General features: G+C 38.3%; 2 protein-coding genes across 2 annotated transcripts in view; one reads left to right on the top strand and one right to left on the bottom strand.

Moving 5' to 3' along the window:
• The window catches only part of LOC131426567 (papilin), a 219,877-nt gene that overhangs the window by 12,543 nt on the left and 184,791 nt on the right, over positions 1-22,543 (bottom strand). The window contains exon 3 of the mRNA XM_058589412.1: positions 11,793-11,907. Within this exon, the coding sequence (XP_058445395.1) occupies positions 11,793-11,907 (115 nt within the window). The remainder of the gene's footprint in view (positions 1-11,792; positions 11,908-22,543) is intronic.
• On the top strand, positions 1,759-3,846 carry LOC131426568 (luciferin 4-monooxygenase-like). Its single transcript, XM_058589413.1, has 2 exons — positions 1,759-2,610; positions 2,665-3,846. The coding sequence occupies exons 1-2, from the start codon at positions 2,075-2,077 to the stop codon at positions 3,749-3,751; spliced, it is 1,623 nt and encodes a 540-aa protein (XP_058445396.1). The 5' UTR covers positions 1,759-2,074; the 3' UTR covers positions 3,752-3,846.

The raw sequence follows: 22,543 nt of genomic DNA, 5'->3' as shown, positions 1-22,543 counted from the left end.
ATTCGTCCATCAGCGCTTCAGGTTAAGGATAGCATCAAGCTACTAACTGTTTCTCAGTACATGAACACAGTTACTAACTCTTCCTACGATTGGGAATCATGTGGTTGGTTACTTCAGTTTCCTAACCATCTGCATAATTTAGCAAAACAAGAGAAGGTTCAACAGCTATGCAGAAAAACAAGTTATCCATGGAGTTTGACAATACAAGACGATACTATAGTAGAAGAAAATCGAACTATGCAATCTTCAGAACAAAATGTGATATTTTACCTAGCAGGAATGATATTGCACCAAATATCTGAACAGGAAAACGTCTGCCAAATGTGTATCGACAGTTGCACCAGCAACAATTGTGAGCTGAGTTCTTACTCAACTTTTACTACAATGAAAGATTACACTGGAGCGGCATTGAATTATGTTAATTTGAATACATATGACTTTTTTATAAGTTAGAAATGGTTTATAAGCAAAACATCGAATGATGTCAAATGATAATTTAGAAGAAAAACTTTTCTCTTTGATGTTAAACATAACAGGGCCTCACTTTCCTGCTTGTCATCAAATCAGAGAAAAACTTATCAGAAGATACACATCGTTTCGTCTTAGAGTAAGCAGAGAGAAACTTTCTCGTAACAAACGATTTGATAGCAAATCTATGGCAATTTAATAATTCTGAGTAGATTTCGTCTTAAATTTAAATAAACGCTCTATCCCATCAGTGGAAGCAGTTATGTCTTTTCATTTTGTCCTATGATACAAGCAAATTTTACTGTTTATGCTTTATTATACTGCTTGATCCTAAAAAAACATTTTAAATATTTTGTATAGAGGTTTCCGAATGATTTCCGAATGATTTCCGAACACTACGATAACTAATGTACTGTTTCACATAACAAAGACCAAACAAAATGAACATAATTCGCTTCTAAATAGTCTTAACCTGCCATTTTTATTATTATTGGTTTTCTACGAAACAGTCTCAAAATTATCAATTTAAAATAAATGTATAAATGAAAATAACAATACTTCTTCGTTTTATATGTAAAAAATGACGTCATGCTCGTTTGGGTCCAAAATTTGACGGTTCGTTTGGCTCCCTAAAAAAGTATCCGCCAGTCTGTTACTATGAGAGTCTGTACTTCAAACGTTATTTTCCGGTATTGGTATTCATCCAAACCGTTCCAAAAATGTAAATCGATTCTCAAAGAACAAGACCGGGAGTTACAATCTTGAGCTTTTTAAAATGACTTGTGGTCACCAGAGATGTATTCTTAATGGCAGGAAAAATAAAATTATCAGTCTAGTTCCTATCGGGGTTGAAATTCATAATCACCTGTAATGAACAAATGTGAATAACTCATAATGATGAAACGTTAAAGTAATTCTATGCAACGCTAACTACATCAAAACTTCAAATTTCTCTCCACCATCACAGCAATCCATGTCTTTTTGTGTCAGACAGTCAACAATTGAACAATGAACCGCTAATTTATACTTTTGATAACTTGTTGTTTCGTTTTGTCGCTTGAACCGGTTTGCAGCAAAACACTTTGATGGGCGTTTGCGTTTGTATGGGAATTGACCGTATCACGGAGTAGATTCTTTTTGCTACCTTACATCAATTCCGATAACAGCAAGTGGTTCAATCTTCCCTTCAGTGACTGTGCGACGTCATAAGTGTAAACTCTTATGTTTTAGTGTACGCAATCCAAACTCACCATCAGTGCATCCAAACAATCAGGGTTGAAGCGGTTAGGTCTTGTCTGTTTTGTTGGAATCGGATGAGTCGTAATTTTAGTTTTATAAGTTTTATTTTGACCCGGGTTTAACCTAATTATGGTCTTATCGTCGGGTGTAGTCGTAATTTGAAAACCAAAGACGTCATCTGTTTTTGGAAATTTCTCTAGATTTGAGAAAAAAAAACCTCTCCCGATCGTCCCACGAATTCAACCCTCTCAAACAAACAAAGCCGGTGGATCGTTCGGTGCCATGTTTACCGATCGCCGCACAGTTTCAACAACGATAATTCCAAAACGGCTGACGATTCGCGCTCTCGGGCAGAGGAGCAGTAGCAATGTTTCATTCGTTCAATTCAGTGACCAAAGAATGGATCTCCCGATTTCCACCACCGGTCGTCGACCCGAAAGCGAACCTGGGTCAAATCATTTTGGATACACTCGATCGCAACCCTTCGAAAGTACTGCAAATCGATACGGACACGTCGCGTCAAATGACAGCTCGGGAAATGCGTCTTCGTACGATCCGGATAGCACAGAACCTGGCAGGACTTGGATTCGGTAAGGACGATATGGCAGCGTTGGCTTGTTCAAACAGTGAAAATTTAAGCCCGATTGCACTGGGTCTGATGGTTGCCGGCATACCGTTTATACCCCTTCCCATGGGTTTCAACGCCGATGATCTTGGTCATCTGATGGGTTTAGTTCAACCGAAGCTCGTAATCTGTGACGAAGCGATTCTCAAACTGTTACTGGAGGGTGCCGGAGAGGCACTCAAAATCAAACCCGTAATGTTCGTGATGGAAAGTGAAAGAGAAAACGTTCGTAAAATCGACGAACTTTTGCGGGAGACTGGTAGCGAAACTGACTTCATGTAAGTACTCAATCCAATTCGGTAGAGAAACCAAATGACCGTTCGTGCTTTCAGTCCACAGTATCACGGTAGCATGAATAGTCAGCCTAGCATCATTATCTGCACTTCGGGGACCACGGGACGTCCGAAGGGAGTGTGCATCCCGCAAGCACACATCGCTTTTGTGCTGAATCGACCAACAACCGGCAAAGATAACAGCGATCTTATCTTCAATTTCAGTCCTCTGTACTGGGGGACGGGTTTGTTTGCCCTTTTGAACTCCATCTCAACTGGAACTACTCGTGCTATCAGTCGCAGTCTGTTTAATGAAGACATTTTCTTCGATGTTCTGGAGCGCTACAAGCCGACGCACTTCCTCACTCCACCGTCGCATGCGATTCTGCTGCTGAGTCATCCACGGGCAGAAACTGCCGATTTCAGTAGACTGCAAAGTTGGAGTCTGACTGGGAGCTACGCTTCACCCGAGCTCAAACGAGCCATGCAAGCAAAACTTCCGAACGGACGTATCTTTAACAGTTATGCTTCTTCCGAAATAGGATTGATCGCAATGGATATGATGAACAGCAAAGAGGGTACGGTGGGTCGGTTGATGCCCCATCTAGAGGCGAAAGTCATAGATGACGAAGGAATCGCAGTAGGCATTGGTGAGCGGGGCGAGCTTTTGATTCGAACGATGATTCCATTCTTGGGCTACTACAACGATGAGGAAGCAAACAGTCAATTAATTGACGCGGATGGATGGATTCGAACCGGCGACATCGGCTACTTGGATGAGGAAGCTTTTGTCGTTCTGGTTGACCGAGTGAAAGATGTCATCAAGTACCGAGGCTATCAACTGTCACCGGTGGACCTGGAAACGGTGATAGCAAGCATCGACGGTGTTCGACTGGTCTGTGTGGTTGGCATTCCGGAGCTAGATGATTCGTCGGATTTACCCGCAGCGGTTATCGTCAAACATTCCGGGAGTGAACTGACGGAACAACGGGTGCTGCAGGTCGTAGAACGACAGGTTTCCGATCATAAACGGTTGCGGGGTGGTGTATTTTTCTGGCCGGAGCTACCACTGACAGCCACGGGAAAAGTACTGCGGAGGTTGGTTAAGGAGCAACTGTTAGATGATATGAATCGGAAAGTTGGCTAAACTATTGGAATGCTTTATTGAATCTTATATTATGTATTATAACATTATTAAGTCATTGTTCTGTCAATACTGTATAAAACGAGAAATTACACAAAACAATTGTTATATTATTGCATGCTGTGCCAATAAAACAGGATCATCGCTAATATCGTATAGCGGTAGTGTCCAAATGGTCAAGCATCTCAAAAATTTTCCCTATGCAAAATTTTAGCTAAACCGGACATGGATGAATGGCGCCGTCCGGTGTTTAAAAATAGAAATAAAACTAGCGGAATTTTTTAATTGAGCTTAGACTGGGGCTTAATTTGTTGCTGTTAATTAAAATTCTGGATAGCTTTTTGGATTTTACTCTCGTGTAAAATTTTCGAATTGAGATTAGACTGAAATTAAATTTCACATTTCAAGTGTAAACTATTGGAAAAAATCATCCAGAAATTGCATTTTATCAAAACCAAATAGTTTTTTCTTCTAGATTATGTTCGATCTTGTCATTTGTTCGCGATACTACTTATCTACTGAGCACTGTGGAAAGCAATTGTGTGCGGTTGCAATGAAAATCCGGATCTATCAGTAAGAAGTTTTGCAAAAAAAAACTTGACTTCCTGCAAGCACTACTGTCCCTAATGTTCTTGAATATTTCGCTAAACAACAATCAGGAAGACTGGGAGCGAAACAAAAACAGATCTCAGTAACCACCAGGAGGACGCGACGGTGAAGCAAATATTGAATATAGAATAATAAAAATGTCCTCAACTTTCGTGCATACTTCCAAGCACCGACAAGGTTTGAAGCCGTTCATGATGAAAACAACTAAAACTCGGGCTCGTAAATTGTATCGCGAATATTTTACAAAGTTTTCTTGCGTGAAAATGGATTATGAAAATGGATTATGTGCTGGAAAACTTTGGGCAGTTTCCCAGAGTGTATTTGTATACTACCATGCAACAGAACGACGTAGAGGAGCATTTCTTGACGAAGAAAACAAATTTTCCAAAAAAATATTTGGTTTGGCAGGCAATATGCAACTGTTTCAAATCAAATTTAATATGCAACTGTGGCCGAGAAAGCCAAAGCTTCATCACTATCGCTACGGCAAACAAAGAAAATATTTCGTGTAAAATGCTCAATAATGCGATTGTTACCAATCCCACGCAGCCATGATGCTTCCTCGCTTTTCTGGTATAAAGTGGATAAAATCCATGTTCTACTGAAAGAGGCGAATCCACCTGCCCGAAGTCGCGACCTATCAAGCGATATTGGCTCTCTCAATATAAACCATAAGCTAAGGGTGGCAAAAACTCGCTCATGAGGCTCGATTTCTTCTATTCCTCAGCTCACCTCATGATTTACGGTGCAATCCGTAAAATGATGGTAAAGATGAAACTCATCGCTGATCTAAACAAACACACTCACCTATACAGAGCACCGCTGACATGGTATTGATGGTTCTCAGTTTCGATTTCATACCATCTAACTCTCATTTCATTGCACTGGTACTAGACAAAAAAGTTAAGTCTTATAATATATGAACGGTTCGAAGGGAATATAATTATCCATCTTAAGACAAAATTTCCACAATATCAGACATTTGAATAAATTTGAATTTGAATAAACAAAATTGAATAAATTCTGCATTGAGAACCTTTAATTGTTTGCCTCGTCTGGCTTGCGTTAATTACTCGGTCCTTTTTGCATTTGCCATTCAACTCAGCATAGTAATTTAGCTATCAGTACAAGTTATCGATACGGAAAAATCCTCTGAAGATTTTACAATGGAGCTGTACTAAAGGAAAAACAAAAATTAAGCAGAGCAGAATTTCTTCATCAACCAGACTCTGGATAGGTGGGCCTTTCAGGGGCCTATCCGTCACGGAAATGCAAATCCTGAGAACCGCAATTTTATGGCTGAATAAGTTCTATGGAGACCATTAAAAAACAGAATCCATCAGGGGTTGGCAAACTTTGCTCGCAACTGCATGCACTGATTTATGTATTCTGCTTTTGACCCAATCGAAGAAGGCTTCGAATTAATTACCGTTTGCGTTCGCATGGAAATTTGTTTTCAATTTTGTCTTTATTTTCTATTAATCACTGTTATTGACATATGCGCACATTAAAAGTATACCGGTTAACATCAGAATAAACTTTGCCGCAGGACTGTGAAATTCCCGGGATGGTGTCATGCAGATAAGTAAATAATCCAAGCCAAACAAAGTGAACTATACCATGTGCTGCTAGTGACGCAAATCATCTTTACTGCGCGACCTGGATTTAACCTAAATCAAAACGTAAACCTTCTGCCGATGATTAATGTTATCCATTAAGGCATGGAGCCTACTCGTTTTTAATCATGACCAATAAAAAAAAAACTCCAGGCCTTCCCGCTCGTTTTTATCAGTCGGGTGAAATCTCTTCCATGCGAGAATGTGAGGTTAGGAGTCCTATTTTTCACTGCGATTACTACGGCTTGAATGGACTTCCCGACGCCGCCAGTTCTCAACCCTTCGTCTACTACTTTCTAATGCTATTTCTAGGTTATTAACTCTTTATCCGGTAGCCACTTTGCACCGACCCAACCTCATCCCACGTGCTTTCGACTCCCGAGGGAACAAGGGAAAGTTTGCAAATGAATCCAATTTCCTTCCTCGCGTAGACCGCGCGGTTAGACCGGATGGTCCGCCCCGGCAATCTTCCCCCCCAACCCAACCCAAACACCGTCGTCAGCCATTTGGTACTGTCTATAAATTTAGCAAATTACCGTAATAAATTTATTCACCCGAAGAGGACCTACGGCCTGCGGACGTCTAGAGTGGAGTTCTCGTCGATCTGGTTAAACGTTCGTTCGCTTCGCTGCTAAGTCGAACGGAACCCCTTTTCCCAGCGGGTTTTTACAAATAGCTATAGTTTAACTTTTGACTGTTGCGCTTCTCCGTTGGCTCTGCGGAGGTAAGGTGTGGGAGCGAGAGTTCGCGATGTGCTCAGTTCGAACAGTTCGACGTTAGATTCAATTTGTGTTCGGAAAGATTTACGCACTCGATAGATGCGAATTTGATTTGAGGTTATGAATTGCACAATCTTATTGCTTCTCGCTGTATTATTTTGTGAAAACAAAACGGGTTTCAGACACTTTGGAGCCGGAAGGATCGACAACTTCTTTGAATCTCGATATTAGCCCCAATAGAAGAGGGCTCGTATCTCATCAGAACAGAGTCTATGGTATCTGTGATGTAAAGTGGAGCCACCATCAGCTTACGGTCTTGTCAAGGGATGCGGACAAAGTGAGCTCACCACCACCAGAACTACTCCAGAAAATAAAACTGCTCGGAAACACCATGATTGTAAAAACTGCATGAGAAATATACTGGAATAAAACCTCTATTACTTGTAAAAACTTTAAAAATATACTGCTCGTGAATAACTGTAAATACTTCAATATTTCAAATTTCGAAAACTACATGAAATAACTACTCAAAATTGACTACTAAAAATTAGCTGAAAAAAATTCCTTATGGAAAATTGATTGAAAACCTTGCTCGTGAAAAACTGCTCTCAGAAAAATATACTCGAAAAATAAGCATTTGTAAATCAGAAAAAAAAACTGCGCAAGAAAACTTCTCGAAATAACTGAATTAAAATATAAATAGAAACACTGCCCGAAAAAACCACATGTCAAAAACTGTTCGGAAAGAACTGATCGGAAAAACTGCTAAAACAACTAATCAAAACATGAACCATTGAAACAAACTTCTCGCAACACGAAACTGGTAGATGAATCTATACTAAGTTCTCCTGTGATCAAAGAGATGACGAATTATAACTTGTTTGGGATGAAACAAAATGATTAGAAAAACTGTTCAAAACAACATGCGATAAAACTGATCGAAAAAAATTCCTGTTGAAAAATCTGGCTCTACAAAAATTGATTAAAAAACCGCTAGAAAAATTTCCTCAGAAAAAAGTGATTGGAAAAACTGCTCGAAAAATAATATTCTGGAAAACTGCTTGTAAAATAACTAATGGAGTTTTTCATTGACAAGTGGTTTTCAATAAAAACGCCATAAGAATATTTTACTCAATTTTTTTGCTTCAATATTTGAAATCAATGAAAGAACTGCTTAAAACAAAAATGATTGAAAAAAATCTGCTTGAACAAAAAAACTGCTAAAAAAAATGCTTGTAAAAATTGATCGAAAAAGAAACGAACGAAAAAAAAAAACTGGAAAACCAGGACTAACTGCTAAGAAAACGGATTAAAAACTACTCGGAAAAGAGCAGCTCTGAAGAATTACTGGAAACTAACTGATCGAGAAAAGTGTTCAAAAATCTGCTCAAAAATGTTACTCAAAAATGTTACTCAAAAATAAACTACAAAAATTTTTTTTCGAAAACAAACGGATAAGAAGCATATCTGAAAAACTACACAAAGAAAACACTGAAAAAACTGCTCGATTAAAACCTAAAAAAAACTTATCGAAAGATCTTCCTAAGGAACAAAGCAGTTCGAAAAAGAAAAAAAAATTAACGAAAATCGCACAACAAAAGAGAAAAAAAATCAACATATCACAATCCAAAAAATGAACGAGCAACATAAAAACACAAAGAAATAAATACACAAAATAAAAATAAACCAAATATACAGAAAATAAATAAACAAAACTGGAACATAAAAAAAACAACATAAGCAAGAACGAACGAAAACTAAAATACAAGAACAAAAACACGTATAAACCAAGCAACCAACACTCAGAAAAAAACGAGAAAAACACTAAACAACAATGAAAACGAAGACGAAGATGCAGACAAAGACGGTAACAAAAACTAAGACCGTAACGAGATATATGAAAAATCGGAACAAAACAAAGAAGATCGCATAACAAAAGAGAAAATTTTCCGAAAAAACAACATACCACAAGCCAACAAATGAATGAGCAACCCAAAAACCCAAAAAAAAATGAATGCATAAAATAAAAACAAACCAAAAATACAGAAAACAACGAAATCTAAAGCCGAAAACGAAAAAAAAGTCAAAATAACAATACCGAAAAACAAACAGAATCATTAAAAAAACGAAAAACCCCGACCAGCAGAAAAACCAACAAACGAAGATAAGTTTAAGACGTTGATCGAAAGGAGAGAAATAAAAAAAGGTAAAACAGAAATTCGAAACGAAAATGGAGCAAGAAGACAAAGACGAAGAAACAACAATGAAAACAAAGACGAAGATGCAGACAAAGATGGAAACAAAAACTAAGACCGAAACGAGAGATATGAAAATCGGAACGAAACAACGAAGATCGCATAACAAACGAGAAAATTTTCTAAGAAAACCAACATACAACAAACCAAAAAATTAACGAGCAACCCAGAAACCCAAAAAATTGAATACACAAAATAAAAACGAACCAAAAATATAGAAATCAACGAAATCTAGAACCGAAAGCCGAAGGAAAAAAAAACAGTCGAAATAACTAACAATACCAAGAAGCCAAAAAATCAATCATGAGACAAACAGAAAAACCGAAAAACGAAGACAAGTTTAAGACGAAGATCGAAAGGAGAGAAATAAAAAAAGGTAAAACAGAAAATCGAAACGAAAATGGAATAAGAAGACAACGACGAAGAAACAAAAAAAAAACAAAGACGAAGCTGCAGACAAATACGGAAACAAAAACTAAAACCGAAACGAAAAGGTATGAAAATCGGAACGAAACAAAGAAGAAAATTTCCTAAAAACCAACATACCACAAACCAAAAAATAAACGAACAACCTTAAACTCAAAATTTGAATATCTAAAATAAAAGCAAACCAAAAATACAGAAATCAACGAAATCTAAAGCCGAAAGTAAAAAAAAAAAACAAAAAGATAAAAATAATTATTCAAAACGCAAAAAAAAATCATTAAAAAAACGGAAAAACCCGACCAACAAAAAACCGAAAAACGAAGACAAAGACTAATACGAAGATCAAATTGAGAGATATGAAAAACGGTAAAACAGAAAATCAAAAAGAAAATCGAATAGTAACAAATGAATAATTTTCATGCTGCATTCCCTTTTCTTGTTGCTTAAAAGTACACACCCCAAGTAGCAATTAAAACTTGTTATAATCGACATGTTTCACAATTGGTTCAGATCGGTTATTTTTGTTAGTTATGTTAGACAATTGTTTCAACACGTTTTTGTAAGGGATGTAAAATTCATTCATATTACTGCTTATGAAACCAACTCAAAAACCTGAATGGATTAAGTTCCACATCCGGTTCTTCAACTGACTGTACGACAAGATCATTAAAGCAGTTTCAATTCTGGTTCCCACTTAGCAAATTCTACTGTTGTGAAACATATGAAACAAGAAACTTGTTGCATACCATACAAGAAAAGTGCGCTTTTAAAATCGCATTGCAAGAAGAGTTAATAAATTCAGTACTAGAACAATGTTTGTTACTTGGGACGGATCTTTTGGCAACTTAAAAGTGCGGACAAGTTCCACGTGGAATTCCTCGCTGCATAGCAGCCAATCAATATATTCTAGAAGCTGCTTAGAAGTATGGATAATTACTTAGAAAACAGGCTGCTTTTCATGAGTTGCTTAAGCCAAATCAGTCCTTTTTATCCGAACTTTTGGTTAGTTGGGGATGTTTTATGATGTGTTTAACCAAAATTTAGAAAATACCGCCTCACGAAAGCAGCAATTATCCTTTTTATTGGCACACTACTGTACCTATCAAAATGGGTCAAGTCAAAAATAATCAACGAAGTTGTCATAATTGCCATCAGAGACGATACAGCGATTATAGCGATCTTCCAACTTTTCGATGCCATTTTTGTAGTACGATTTGTCCTTTGCCTCAAAATAGGCCTCAGTTTCAGCGATTACCTCTTCATTGCTTCTAACTTTTTTACCAGCGAGCATTCTCTTGAGGTCTGAGAACAGGAAAAAGTCACTGGGGGCCAAATCTGGAGAATACGGTGGATGAGGGAGCAATTCGAAGCCCAATTCGTTCAATTTCAGCATGGTTTTTCGTTGTTGTTTTTGATCGATTGTGAGCTCACGCGGCACCCATTTTGCCCAAAGCTTTCTCATATCCAAACTTCACTTTACGGTCATTGAAAATCATTTTGTGGATTTTTTTCACGTTTTCATCGGTAGCAGCCTCTTTTGGACGTCCACTGCGTTCATCGTCTTCGGTGCTCATATGACCAGTACGAAATTTTGCAAACCACTTACGAATTGTTGCTTCGCCCGGTGCAGAGTCTGGATAACACTCATCAAGCCATTTTTTGGTATCTGCGGCACTTTTTTTCATCAAAAAGTAGTGTTTCATCAACACACGAAATTCCTTTTTTTCCATTTTTTTCACAATAACAAAAGTAGCTTCACTCAAAATGCAATATCTCACAAACTAATAATCAGACAGCTGTCAAATTTATACACGTATCTTTTGAAGGTTGGTACTAACTGAAAATGGTATGGATTTAATTCTAGTGGCGCCCTCTCATAGAAACGATACGAACTTTTCAGCCGATCTGTTAGTTTTAAATGGATCAGGGTCATTTCGCCGAAAGCCGTTTCGCCGAAAGGGTTATTTCGCCGAATGGGCCACTTCGCCGAATGCCATTTCGTCGAGAGCCATTTCGCCGAAAGGGCCATTTCGTCGAATCCTGAAATCGTCTTAAAATTGTAATTAAATTGATTTAAAAGAAAGACAAATGAAAGATGATAGCGCCACATCAGTTATACAGGAGACATAACATACAGGAAACATAACCCTTTCGGCGAAACGACGTTTGGTGAAATGACCTATTCGGCAAAACGACTTTCGGCGAAATGGCATTCGGCGAAACGACTTTCGGCGAAATCACCCGGCGAAATGACCCAGGAAACGACTTTCGGCGAAATGACTCGCTTTTGAATGAACAAATTTTTGCGAACACATCGTCAAAACCGTAACGGTGATCAGCATAAGCTTTCTGGGAACTGACTTAAATGAAACTTATCCGTTGGTGCACTTTAACTAAACATCGGTGATCGGTTACTTACGTCCAGGTGAAACGTGCCGAGTTCTCCGGTCGCATCAGTCCAATCCACACCGGATTGATGACGTCGAGCTCCTTGAGAAAGGCCCGGGCCGCGTCGAACTGCACTCCGTTTTCCACTGGAAGAGAAAAAAAGGGGCATCGTTGATTGATGTGAAGATATTGAGAGTATACAAAAAAATCAAAGCTAATAAAAAACATTTTCATTGATTTAAAATAACGAGAAATAAATGTCACTCTCAGCTCCGATGGCAAATTATGAGAACGAGATCCACGTCCAGTCAACGACAAAAGCAGTCATTCCCGGTCTTCAGTGAAAATCGTATACTGTGTAGTGTCGATTTTCAATGGAAACTTAGACAATCGTGAATGACAGAACACGTTACAAATGATTTTGAACTGTTAATAATACTTGTATCGATAGTAGTTTTGTTTTCCAAAATGCTTCTGGAGTGTACTTTGAATTATCATATTTTAGACACTCTTTATAGCACTATATCGAAGAAATAATAAGAATTGTTATTTCGATTTGGTCTTGTCGTAGGGCAACGAGTGACGTTGGCATTGATACTCTCTTTTGTTGCAGTGAGAGACGAAAATGCGTCGTCTCTTTTCGTTTGTTCTGGATGCGATCGAATTACGAATAATAGAGTAAAAACGCTGTTTTAGATAAGCCAATTTTATTCACGAACTTTTGCTTCGGAGTTTCTCAATGATTATTCATTAACTATTCGGTTTTCTTGGGAAAATACAAAATCTTCTACGCACTGAAAAATTATAAACGAACGGAAGTTATCTTCGACAACAGGAAATTTGATTTTTTTTGAACTGTCAGAAAATCAACGGGCATCGCAGTAAGCTAGTCTATCGAAATTCATTCAATTATTTTTTCGTTTTCAGAAAAGCTGATATGCGCTTACCTGTCGGTATCGGAAATATCATCAACACTTCCGATTGGCTTACATTTTCAGAGGCTTTCTGCTACATCGACTCATTTGAAATCGAGGAAGTCAACGAGGAGCGAACCACAACTGAGAGGCAACGCCTAACCCGATAGAGTACCCGGCAAGTTTCATTCACTTTACATCTTTAGTAGGTCCGACTCCTAGCGAGAACTGGCAAAGGGTGGAATATGAAATCAGCTCCATTACGATATACATCACCACCGCACCGACAAGTGGCGGAAGGCCGGCCCCCCGAAGTTTGATGTGAGGTTGGATTGATGAAGGAAAAGGGAACCGTACCGCCACCATTCCGTCGAATGAATTTATGTAATTCGATTGATGCTTTGGGTGGATGGAAGGTCTTACGTCCGCTCACTCCAACAACTACTCAGTCCAAGCCCAAGAAGTGAGTGGAATAAATTTTCTATGGGGTTGCAATTTCACTCCGATGATTGTTCTTGGATGTCTGATTCGCAGCCCATTCTTTAGGTCGTTCTGCTGTGTGGGGATGATTTAACATGAATCGCTCTCTGCCGCACAACTTTTGCACTTGTGTTATCTACACTGGAGTAGTTGGCTGGTTATCAGCGAAACGCAATTCGAGATATTTGCATGAACACAAGAGGAGCAGCACTGTTTTTGAGCACCAGAAGTGGCTTATTCTTCGGATGGAGGGAAAATGTAATTTATTTGAACAGCACTCAAATTATGCAGAAGATGTAGAGCAACTGTAAGTGAGTTCTGTTTGAGGTCGAAGTTATTACCGTTTTTGACATCAATAATCTTGAGCTTTCGGTGACGTTTGAAGTCGGAAACATTAACCAATTTTAAACAGAATGCAAAACTGTTTCCCGTTGTTCGTTGAAATCTGCCAATTCTTGCAGAGCTGTCGTTACTATGTACAGTCGGAAAGGTCCCTATATGCAAAGTAAAACAAGTAGGCCAAGAAACACTACAGAGTATATTTGCGCAAAAGCTCCATGACGACGAAACTGATATGATTACCTTCGTTTGTTTTGCTGGTACCTACCAAGTATACGGAAAGCTTTGTTTCATTCTGATTGTCTGTCTGTCTGTCTGTCTGGCAGTATAGTTGTCCTCCGGGAATTGTTTGTTTGTGCTTGCTTTTTCCATGTCAACTCGTGATGTACAGCCAGCCAGCCAGCCTCTGTCCGGGCTGTGAGTGTGAGTATGTGGGAGCAAATAAAAGGCAAATATCTGTGTGCATCATTGTTTCCAGCTTGTCTACCGTGAGCCAATTTGATTGGGAGCTTTACTTGCGACATTACGATTGAGGCAATATTGGCGAAAAGTATGAGATTCTGAATTGAAAATTATTGTTGCTGAGGAGACGGAGATGCCGTTTTCCTATCTTCGTTATGACGTAAACGAAAGCATATATTGATTTGTGTTCAATAACTAGCTAACGCAGATTGCCATTGAATGATTGAAGTATTGTCACTAAAACTGAATAGACGAGCGACTGTCGACGTGTAGATTCAGTCTGTCTCCACTATGTTAGGAAACGAATACAGAGACCAATCATTTTTCAAACTTTCATAAAACGCTTATTAATATTGTGATCTGGGAGGACCGCTTGCTGTGTTCAAGTTTGAGTCATTTGACACAGGGTGCGCCATTTCTAATGTCGGTATTGAAACATTCTATAACTTTGACATTTGCAAATTGATTGATTTGACTTCAGCTATTTTGGAAACGTCAATCCAGCACGCACTGAGATAGTGACCCTGAAAATCGCCCTTATTCTGAATAACGACGTATTGATTTTTCGATCGAATGTGGTTCGATCGAATCATAGCTACCTTTGATTTTGCTAGCGTTATTGGGAATACAAATGAAATACGAGGGAAAAAACGATACGACGTTATTCAGAATAAGGGCGAATAATCGTGCGAAATCGTATAAAGGCGCCGTCTGATAACACATTTGGAAAACACAGATGAATGAAAAATTGGGCCTTATTTTGGCATTCAGAATGCTTTATTTTTCACTTCAGGGGACAGGGTGCTAATGAAAATATGAAAAAATTAGTCGCGTAACTTTTTCTATCGTAGTTTTGAACGGTAATAACTCAGTCTTTTGTTAATGATTCAATTGATTGAGTATTTCAATAGCATACCATTGCAAAATTGATGTTAATTGACCTATGATTTTACAAATCAATCACAGCCTGCGAAAATGATGTCATCCACCTGATTTCTCTAGCAACGGTTTTGAACATTGATTTACTTCTCGCGTTTCATTCAGTAGCAGTTCTGCTTTGGTTAGCATAGGAGCAGGTAGCTCGTCCAGCGAGGAAATGACTAAAGACTGTCCCAGAAAGTATGGACGCAACCAAAAACCGCAATGGTTCAGAATCTGTCAATTTTTATGGCTGCGTCCTGTTGTTTACACACTTCTCTAATCACTTGTGCAGTTGTTTATTCGTTTTCATTAGTTTGTTTCGAAATGCGTAGACTTTCAGCAGAACAACGTCGAAAAATTGTGTACAGATGGTGCACAGAACGCGGACTGTCACTGAGAAAGATAGCAAAAATGGAAGGAGTAAGTAAAAAAGCCGTCCGAAATGCAATTAGAAAGTTCGGTGAGGTAAGGTGTTATACCTTTGAGGATAAACCGAAAACGGGTCGAAAAAAGGTCCTGCTAACCCTCGGTTGGATAAACGTATACTGAAGGCGTTCGAGCAAAAGAAGAAGGTTTCAGTTCGGGATGTGACCAAAAAAGTGGGTACTTCGAAGTCAAATGTTCTTCGTGCTAACAGTATTCCCGAAAACAGTATTTATTTCAAGGCGATTAGTTATAATTCTTATTTTTATCCATACATTAACGAGAAAAATAAAAGCGCATGAAGTTTTACGTTCGGTAAAAGCCTCGAACTTGTAAATTCTATATTGATTGCATTCACAGCAGACATGACTCACACATAGTCAAGAAAAATATGATCAAAACGACAGTTTATTCATAGCGGAATTTATTCCATCCAAATAAATTTAATGTTGATCGTAAAGCTGGTTTCAAATTTTTCTTGAATTTGAAGTTTTAACGCAGCTTTATGCTGATTCTTCAGTTTGCTTTATAAACCTTATGAAGAATGGTCCACTTGGCAGGAACATGCTCTTATAGAGGTTTTCAGTAGGCTTTCGTGGAGTTTAAAGTTTTAATGCAAGATTTATTATGTAGCATTGAAGATAGCTACAAGTATTTATTAATATTAAAAATGTTACTTGGGTATGGTCTGGCAAGCAATTTGTAGCTGCGGTAAGATTTCGAAACTCTTCATCACCACTGCTTCAATGAACAGCGAAATATTTCTACCCATGATTCGAAGCCACAAGAATCCTGTCGTCTTCTGGCCAGATCTTGCTTCTTGCCACTACTCGAAATCAACGGTAGAATGGTTTGCTACCAAAAAATGTCACTTTCGTCCCAAAAGACATGAATCCACCAAATTGCCCACAACTTCGACCAATCGAGGAATTTTGGGCATTAACGAAGGCACATCTTAGGAAACATGTCTCGGCAGCCGAAACCATTCAACACTTCGAAAAAGATTGGAAAAAAGTGTCAAAACTTGTCGCCAAGAAGTCTGTATGGAATTCAATGAGGAACGTTTGCAAGAAGATGCGCCAGCTAGTCTACAATGGATAAGTAGCAAATGTTGAGAATAATATTCTGTTGTTGTAGTCTAATATTATCAGTATATCGAATAAAATTTGAATATCTAACACTTGTGAATTATTTACAGCGAAATCAAAGTGCGTCCATACTTTCTGGGACAGTCTTTAGTTTTGGTTTCGTTGGTCCCGCCTTATTGTCTGAATACATACGATGACACAAGTATTTAAATAGAAGTTATCCTCTTTAATTCAGTTGTCGTCAGTACTAAACAACTATCAGTGCCTGAAGGATCGTCGCACCAGCCATGCAATGGTTCTGTACACTATGAACTGAAGTTGAGGTTAAAATTACTTTTTACTTCTTTTATTTATGACTTCTGGTCAGTCAGTATTTTTTACTTTTTTCGGTTTTTAAACGATATCAAACTAACTAGAGATTATAAAAGGAGAAAGAATATGAAATCATAGAGCCATAGTACTCATAGTACTCGGCCGGTTCGGACAGTAAATGGCAAACGACCTTTGCCTTTACTTTCTGACATATCAGAGACTCGGATAACTCGTATCGCTAAGATGCCTAAGTTCGACTCCTCTGGTAGAAGGTAAAAGTTTAGATACAAGAAGCCTTCTGCTTACTTAAATGATCCTTGTCACGTCTCACTTTTCCACACTTTATTCTTCACATCCTTGCTCTTCCTTGAGTACTATGGCTCTATGATTTCATATTCTTTCTCCTCTTATAATCTCTAGTTAGTTTGATATCGTTAAAAAACCGAAAAAAGGTAAAAAATACTTAAAATCGAGTTGGTTGATTTTCCAATGAAATTTGTACTGAAGAGCTTGAAACAACTCAATCAGCTTGAGTACAGTTTAAGAGAGTGATACTCTTCTGTATTATTCGCGATCTCCTGTCTCGCCGGCTGACCTTTGTGCTAGCTCTGTTAAACGTACCCAGGCTTGAGTTTTGCTGAACGCGATACCGCATTTCATTTTCATTCTCTGGATACCAACACAGACGCTGTTAGTAGCCGCTCCAAACGCATCGAAATTCGTGCAATAAAACACTGTGACGACCGCGCTCAAGTCAGTAACCAAACGAGATGTTCTTCCAAATTCGATTTTTGCCTAGGCGCTTAAGACCAGAAAGCAGATAAACATAAGATGAGTGTTCAAATAAGCGATGTACAAGATTTTTTTTTTGAATTTTCAAATTTATTGAAAAACTCTTGAACAAAACTTGTCACGAAACATTCGAATTACCCTGAAATTCTTCTGTTTTCATGTTCCTTTTACAAGAATTCAGTGGCTCAAATTGAACTGCTAATGCAACGTAACCTTGGGCACCAATTTTATTACAATTTGAAGTGACTTGAATTATAGTGTATCGATTTTCCCTTCGATGGGTTAGAGTAATTTAATACAGCTGTTCCAATTTGATAAGCTTCCTATTGGAAATCATTGTTCTCGAGTGAATTCATCAGATGGTGACACAAGCAGAAACGGAAAAGGCAGAGTCTTCGATTCAGTCGGAAAATTCCGATTATCTACGATAGACCTAACTTTTTATTGGCTCTATCATCACAAATTCAGCACTCAATTTTCTCTGCACCCTGTTACAGGAAAGCGGTTAGCAAAAGTGTTTTCTTGGAATGAATCTTCATTCGTTCGCAATCACCACCGGGGGACCCATTTGACACGACCGAAGTTTTGTATGTACAACCCAATGTGTCCTTCCGCAGGCCCAACCTATAATCCGTCGTATAACGTACGTGCAGCACAGTGTGCCATGACCGTTCCATACATTTAAATTACACACCAACTGCCGTCTCCCTCCTTCCGGAACGAGAAAAGTTTGAACAGTCTCCATGGGAACGAATTGTCACCTGGAAGGCATCAGGAAACAGCCGTCGTCTGCAAATTCGTCGTCGCTCGTCTCATCAAAACCGGCCCAATTTGTCGGTACACATCTGCCTAATCCTGCTGTCGTTCACTCCAGATCCCGGATCCTGTCGTTGTAGTCACCGACATAGCCGATAATAAGCGCAACATTCGGAAAATGAGTGATTGCCCATTTTCCGGTTTCCCATCACTCGTTTTGCGAACTCGAACCGGGTTCGTTAGTCGGTGCGTAACAACACATCACGTCACAGTAATGGAGAAACGGTCTTTATTATCATTATCACCATCATCATCAGTGAATACCATTGACACCTCGTTTGTGCGATTGTCATCGATGCTTCCGACTGCTAGCCGACCGGGCCAGGATCCGGGTGTGCTGCCATAAAACGAACCGAAAACCGTATCCCAAAACGTCAATGGTTACCAATGATTGCTTTTTGCGATTTTGACCGCTTTCGACAGTTTGCGGGATTGGTTGTTGGAAACAGTTTGCTGTAATGATGGTTGCATAACTTGACAGTTTGTTTTTATTCGGTTTTACTGTGTAACAAATGCTTTGCTGACGGTATTGGATCGTATCATTGTTTAGCTTTAGATTAAGGAGATCCGCAACTGTTATGCTGTCTTTTAATTTGAGGAAAATTTTTAAAAATCCGAAACATTTTCATTCAAACATTTACAGTGAAAATGCTGTACAACACCGAAACATGTAGAATTTTTTACATTGCCTTGCAAATTTCACCAACAATTTTTAATAAATATTCGTATGGAGTCTTCGACTGAGCAGTTCATTGACCGTTTGTGTTAAGTTACTAATGCCACCTTGCGGTTCAACGTGAATCGCAAGATGGCATTAGTATAAGAACATAAGCTGCTTCTTGGTTTATTCATTGAGAATTCTATTCAAGAATGTATACGTAATTGTTTGCCACTAGCCACACTAACCCCTAAACAAACGACTGAAAATATAATTGATATACTCAAAAAGTGAGAATATTCCAAGCAATCTAGAAATTAACAGCTGAAAAGATGGAAAAATCAGAGGTGGCTAGTTTCGATTTTGATGAAACTTTGTACACGTCTTATGTAAAGACTTTTCCAGAAAGTATGGACGCACTTTGATTTCGCTGTGAATAATTCACAAGTGTTAGATATTCAAATTTTATTCGATATACTGATAATATTAGACTACAACAACAGAATATTATTCTCAACATTTGCTACTTAGCCATTGTAGACTAGCTGGCGCACCTTCTTGCGAACGTTCCTCATTAAATTCCGTACAGACTTTTTGGCGACAAGTTTTGATACTTTTTTCCAATCTTTTTCGCACTGTTGAATGGTTTCGGCTGCCGAGTCATGTTTCCTAAGATGTGCCTTCGTTAATGCCCAAAATTCCTCAATTGGTCGAAGTTTGGGACGAAAGTGACATTTTTGGTAGTATACCATTCTACCGTTGATTTCGAGTAGTGGCAAGAAGCAAGATCTGGCCAGAAGACAACAGGATCTTTGTGGCGTCGAATCATGGGTAGAAGTCGATTTTGTAAACATTCCTTGATGTATATTTCGCTGTTCATTGAAGCAGTGGTGATGAAGGGTTTCGAAATCTTACCGCAGCTACAAATTGCTTGCTTTCTTACCAAATTTTTCGACTTCAATCGATGTCTCGGACTGGTTTAACACTTTCCCTTCTCGCACCGTATAATATTGTGGTCCTGGCAAGGATTTGTAATCGAGTTTCACGTAGGTTTCGTCGTCCATGATTATGCAGTTCAAATTTCCTGCAAGAATCGTATTGTACAGGTTTCGAACCCTCGGCCTGATCGATGCTTCTTATTTCGGACTACGTTTTGGTTGTTTCTGCTTCTTATAGGTTCGAAGATTCAAACGTTCTTTAGCACGAAGAACATTTGACTTCGAAGTGTCCGCTTTTTTGGCCACATACCTAACTGAAACTTCCTTCATTTGCTCGAACGCCTTCAGTATACGTTTATCCAACTGAGGGTTAGCAGGACCTTTTTTCGACCCGTTTTCGGTTTATCCTCACCGAACTTCCTGATTGCATTTCGCACGGCTTTTTCACTTACTCCTTCCATTTTTGCTATCTTTCTCATTGACAGTCCGCGTTCTGTACAATTTTTTCGACGTTGTTCTGCTGAAAGTCCACGCATTTCGAAACAAACTAATGAAAACGAATAAACAACTGCACAAGTGGTTATAGAAGAGTGTAAACAACAGGACGCAGCCATAACAATAGCAAATTCTGCACCATTGCGAAATCGCAGCGGTTTTTGGTTGCGTCCATACTTTCTGGGACAGACTTTAGTTTTAATATATGATAAAATGGCCGTACATGCATTAAACAAATCTGTAACCACCTCATTTGTCCGGTCTACTCAAAATTAGGGTTTGTTTTATTCTATGTCTATGTCTATATAGCAATGTTGGACAACACACGTGCAAAAACGATGCAGCTAAGTTTCATTAGACATTTTTTTCATTTGTACTCAGTTGTCGATAAAGTACCTCAAAAATTTGATTTATCTATCATCTTATTATCATAGCAAATGCTTTGATGCGTAGTAGGTAATAAAGCCAACTAGTTTTCCTTAAAATCCCATCCCGATGATTATAAATAAATGTGAAAAATTCAATCAATAGTGTATTCTATCTGAATTGAAAACCGGAAATAAATTTATCCGTTATTTGAAATAGTCATCTTCAATTTTTTCTCATTCATTAAATCAATTCCAGTACGATATTTCAAAATAGAATTCGGCAAAATTACTTTCGGTGAAAAAATCCTAATCCAATCATGAATTATGGGATGGAATTGTCAAACACGATCTGTGTATATATCTTATATATATATATATATATATATATATATATATATATATATATATATATATATATATATATATATATATATATATATATATATATATATATATATAAATGCAGAGATCATTCTTTGTAATCGCATCACGTAAGAACGGATGGACGGATTGAGATGATTTTTTTTTTGTTTGATCAGTTTTTACCCCCACCGGGTTCGTACATCAAAAAATTAGGAAAACTTACCGGAAAAGTGGGAAAAACCAATAAAGTTATTTTGTATGGACAATGGAATTTTCCACTGAAAAAGTCGTCAATGATTGCTAGATCTACGATTGATGTTTGGCGCGCAACGAGTTGCATAAGTGTTTGACCGTCGAAGAAAAGAATACTAGATCGTTGAAAGAATCTGTTGGCGCGCAACGAGTTGTTTTGTGTGAAGTTTTCACATGCATACTCGATTCCGAGCCACGTGCTTAATTGGGTATCAAAATTTTTGCTTACTAATGTCATTTTTACTTAATAAAAATGAAGCTGACTCAGGGTAGTTCCATCAAGCAAACATTTTCCATGCAACTGAGTTGGGTTCGTACTGAGCAACGGGGGTTTGTGAAAGCCCGATATCGAAATCAGACTCGAAACTGACTCGATTTTCAATTCAATTACATTGAAACTAGGTTCAAAACTGTTTGAAACCAGTTAGGGTGGAATCTGGGGTGGTTTGGCATCAAGTGAAAACGACTGGCGGAATCCATATAACTGTTCTAGAAATACCGCTGTAGACAGAAGAAAAAGTTCTGATATCGTTCACCAGTTGATGGATTGTGTATAATGGAGTCAGATTAATAATATTGGTCATTGTGAATCAATGAAAAGATTGTGCTGTAGGAGCGCTAAGGTCAAACTTAGAGATTTTTCTTGCATTTTGCTTTCATATGCACATAATAAATAATTAGATATCAATATTCAAGATGGATTGAGACTATTTCATATTCTGAAAAGCAGTGTTTGGTGATTGCCGATAATTTGGCAGGGAGCGGCTCGATATTTCTCTACATTGTATCATAAATAAAATAAACCTAGATTCCCCAGTGTAATAGTACTGTAGTTGACCAACCCCGTGACACCAAAAGCGCCGTCTGGCGTAGAATGGATGCGTAAATGTGTCACCGTACAGTGGGAAATCTAGGTTTACTTAATTTATGATTGTATACAATATCGTGAATCTGGTACATGAACTGGCTGCCTCTCAATGCATGAACCGTGAGAGAGTTTTTCTGCATTTCTTCGTTTTACCTTATACTCTGAGTATTCCACGGCCCGGGCCAAAATTGATACAGTTTTGCAATGATCGGCGCTGTGTGGAATTTACAAAGAGAGAATCTCAAGTTGACGATTATCGCAGAAAATCGAATCGATGATTCGACTTGATAATT

Source organism: Malaya genurostris, chromosome 1, assembly GCF_030247185.1.
Source record: "Malaya genurostris strain Urasoe2022 chromosome 1, Malgen_1.1, whole genome shotgun sequence".
Classification (NCBI taxonomy): domain Eukaryota; kingdom Metazoa; phylum Arthropoda; class Insecta; order Diptera; family Culicidae; genus Malaya; species Malaya genurostris.
This window is presented reverse-complemented; position numbering and strand designations above follow the sequence as displayed.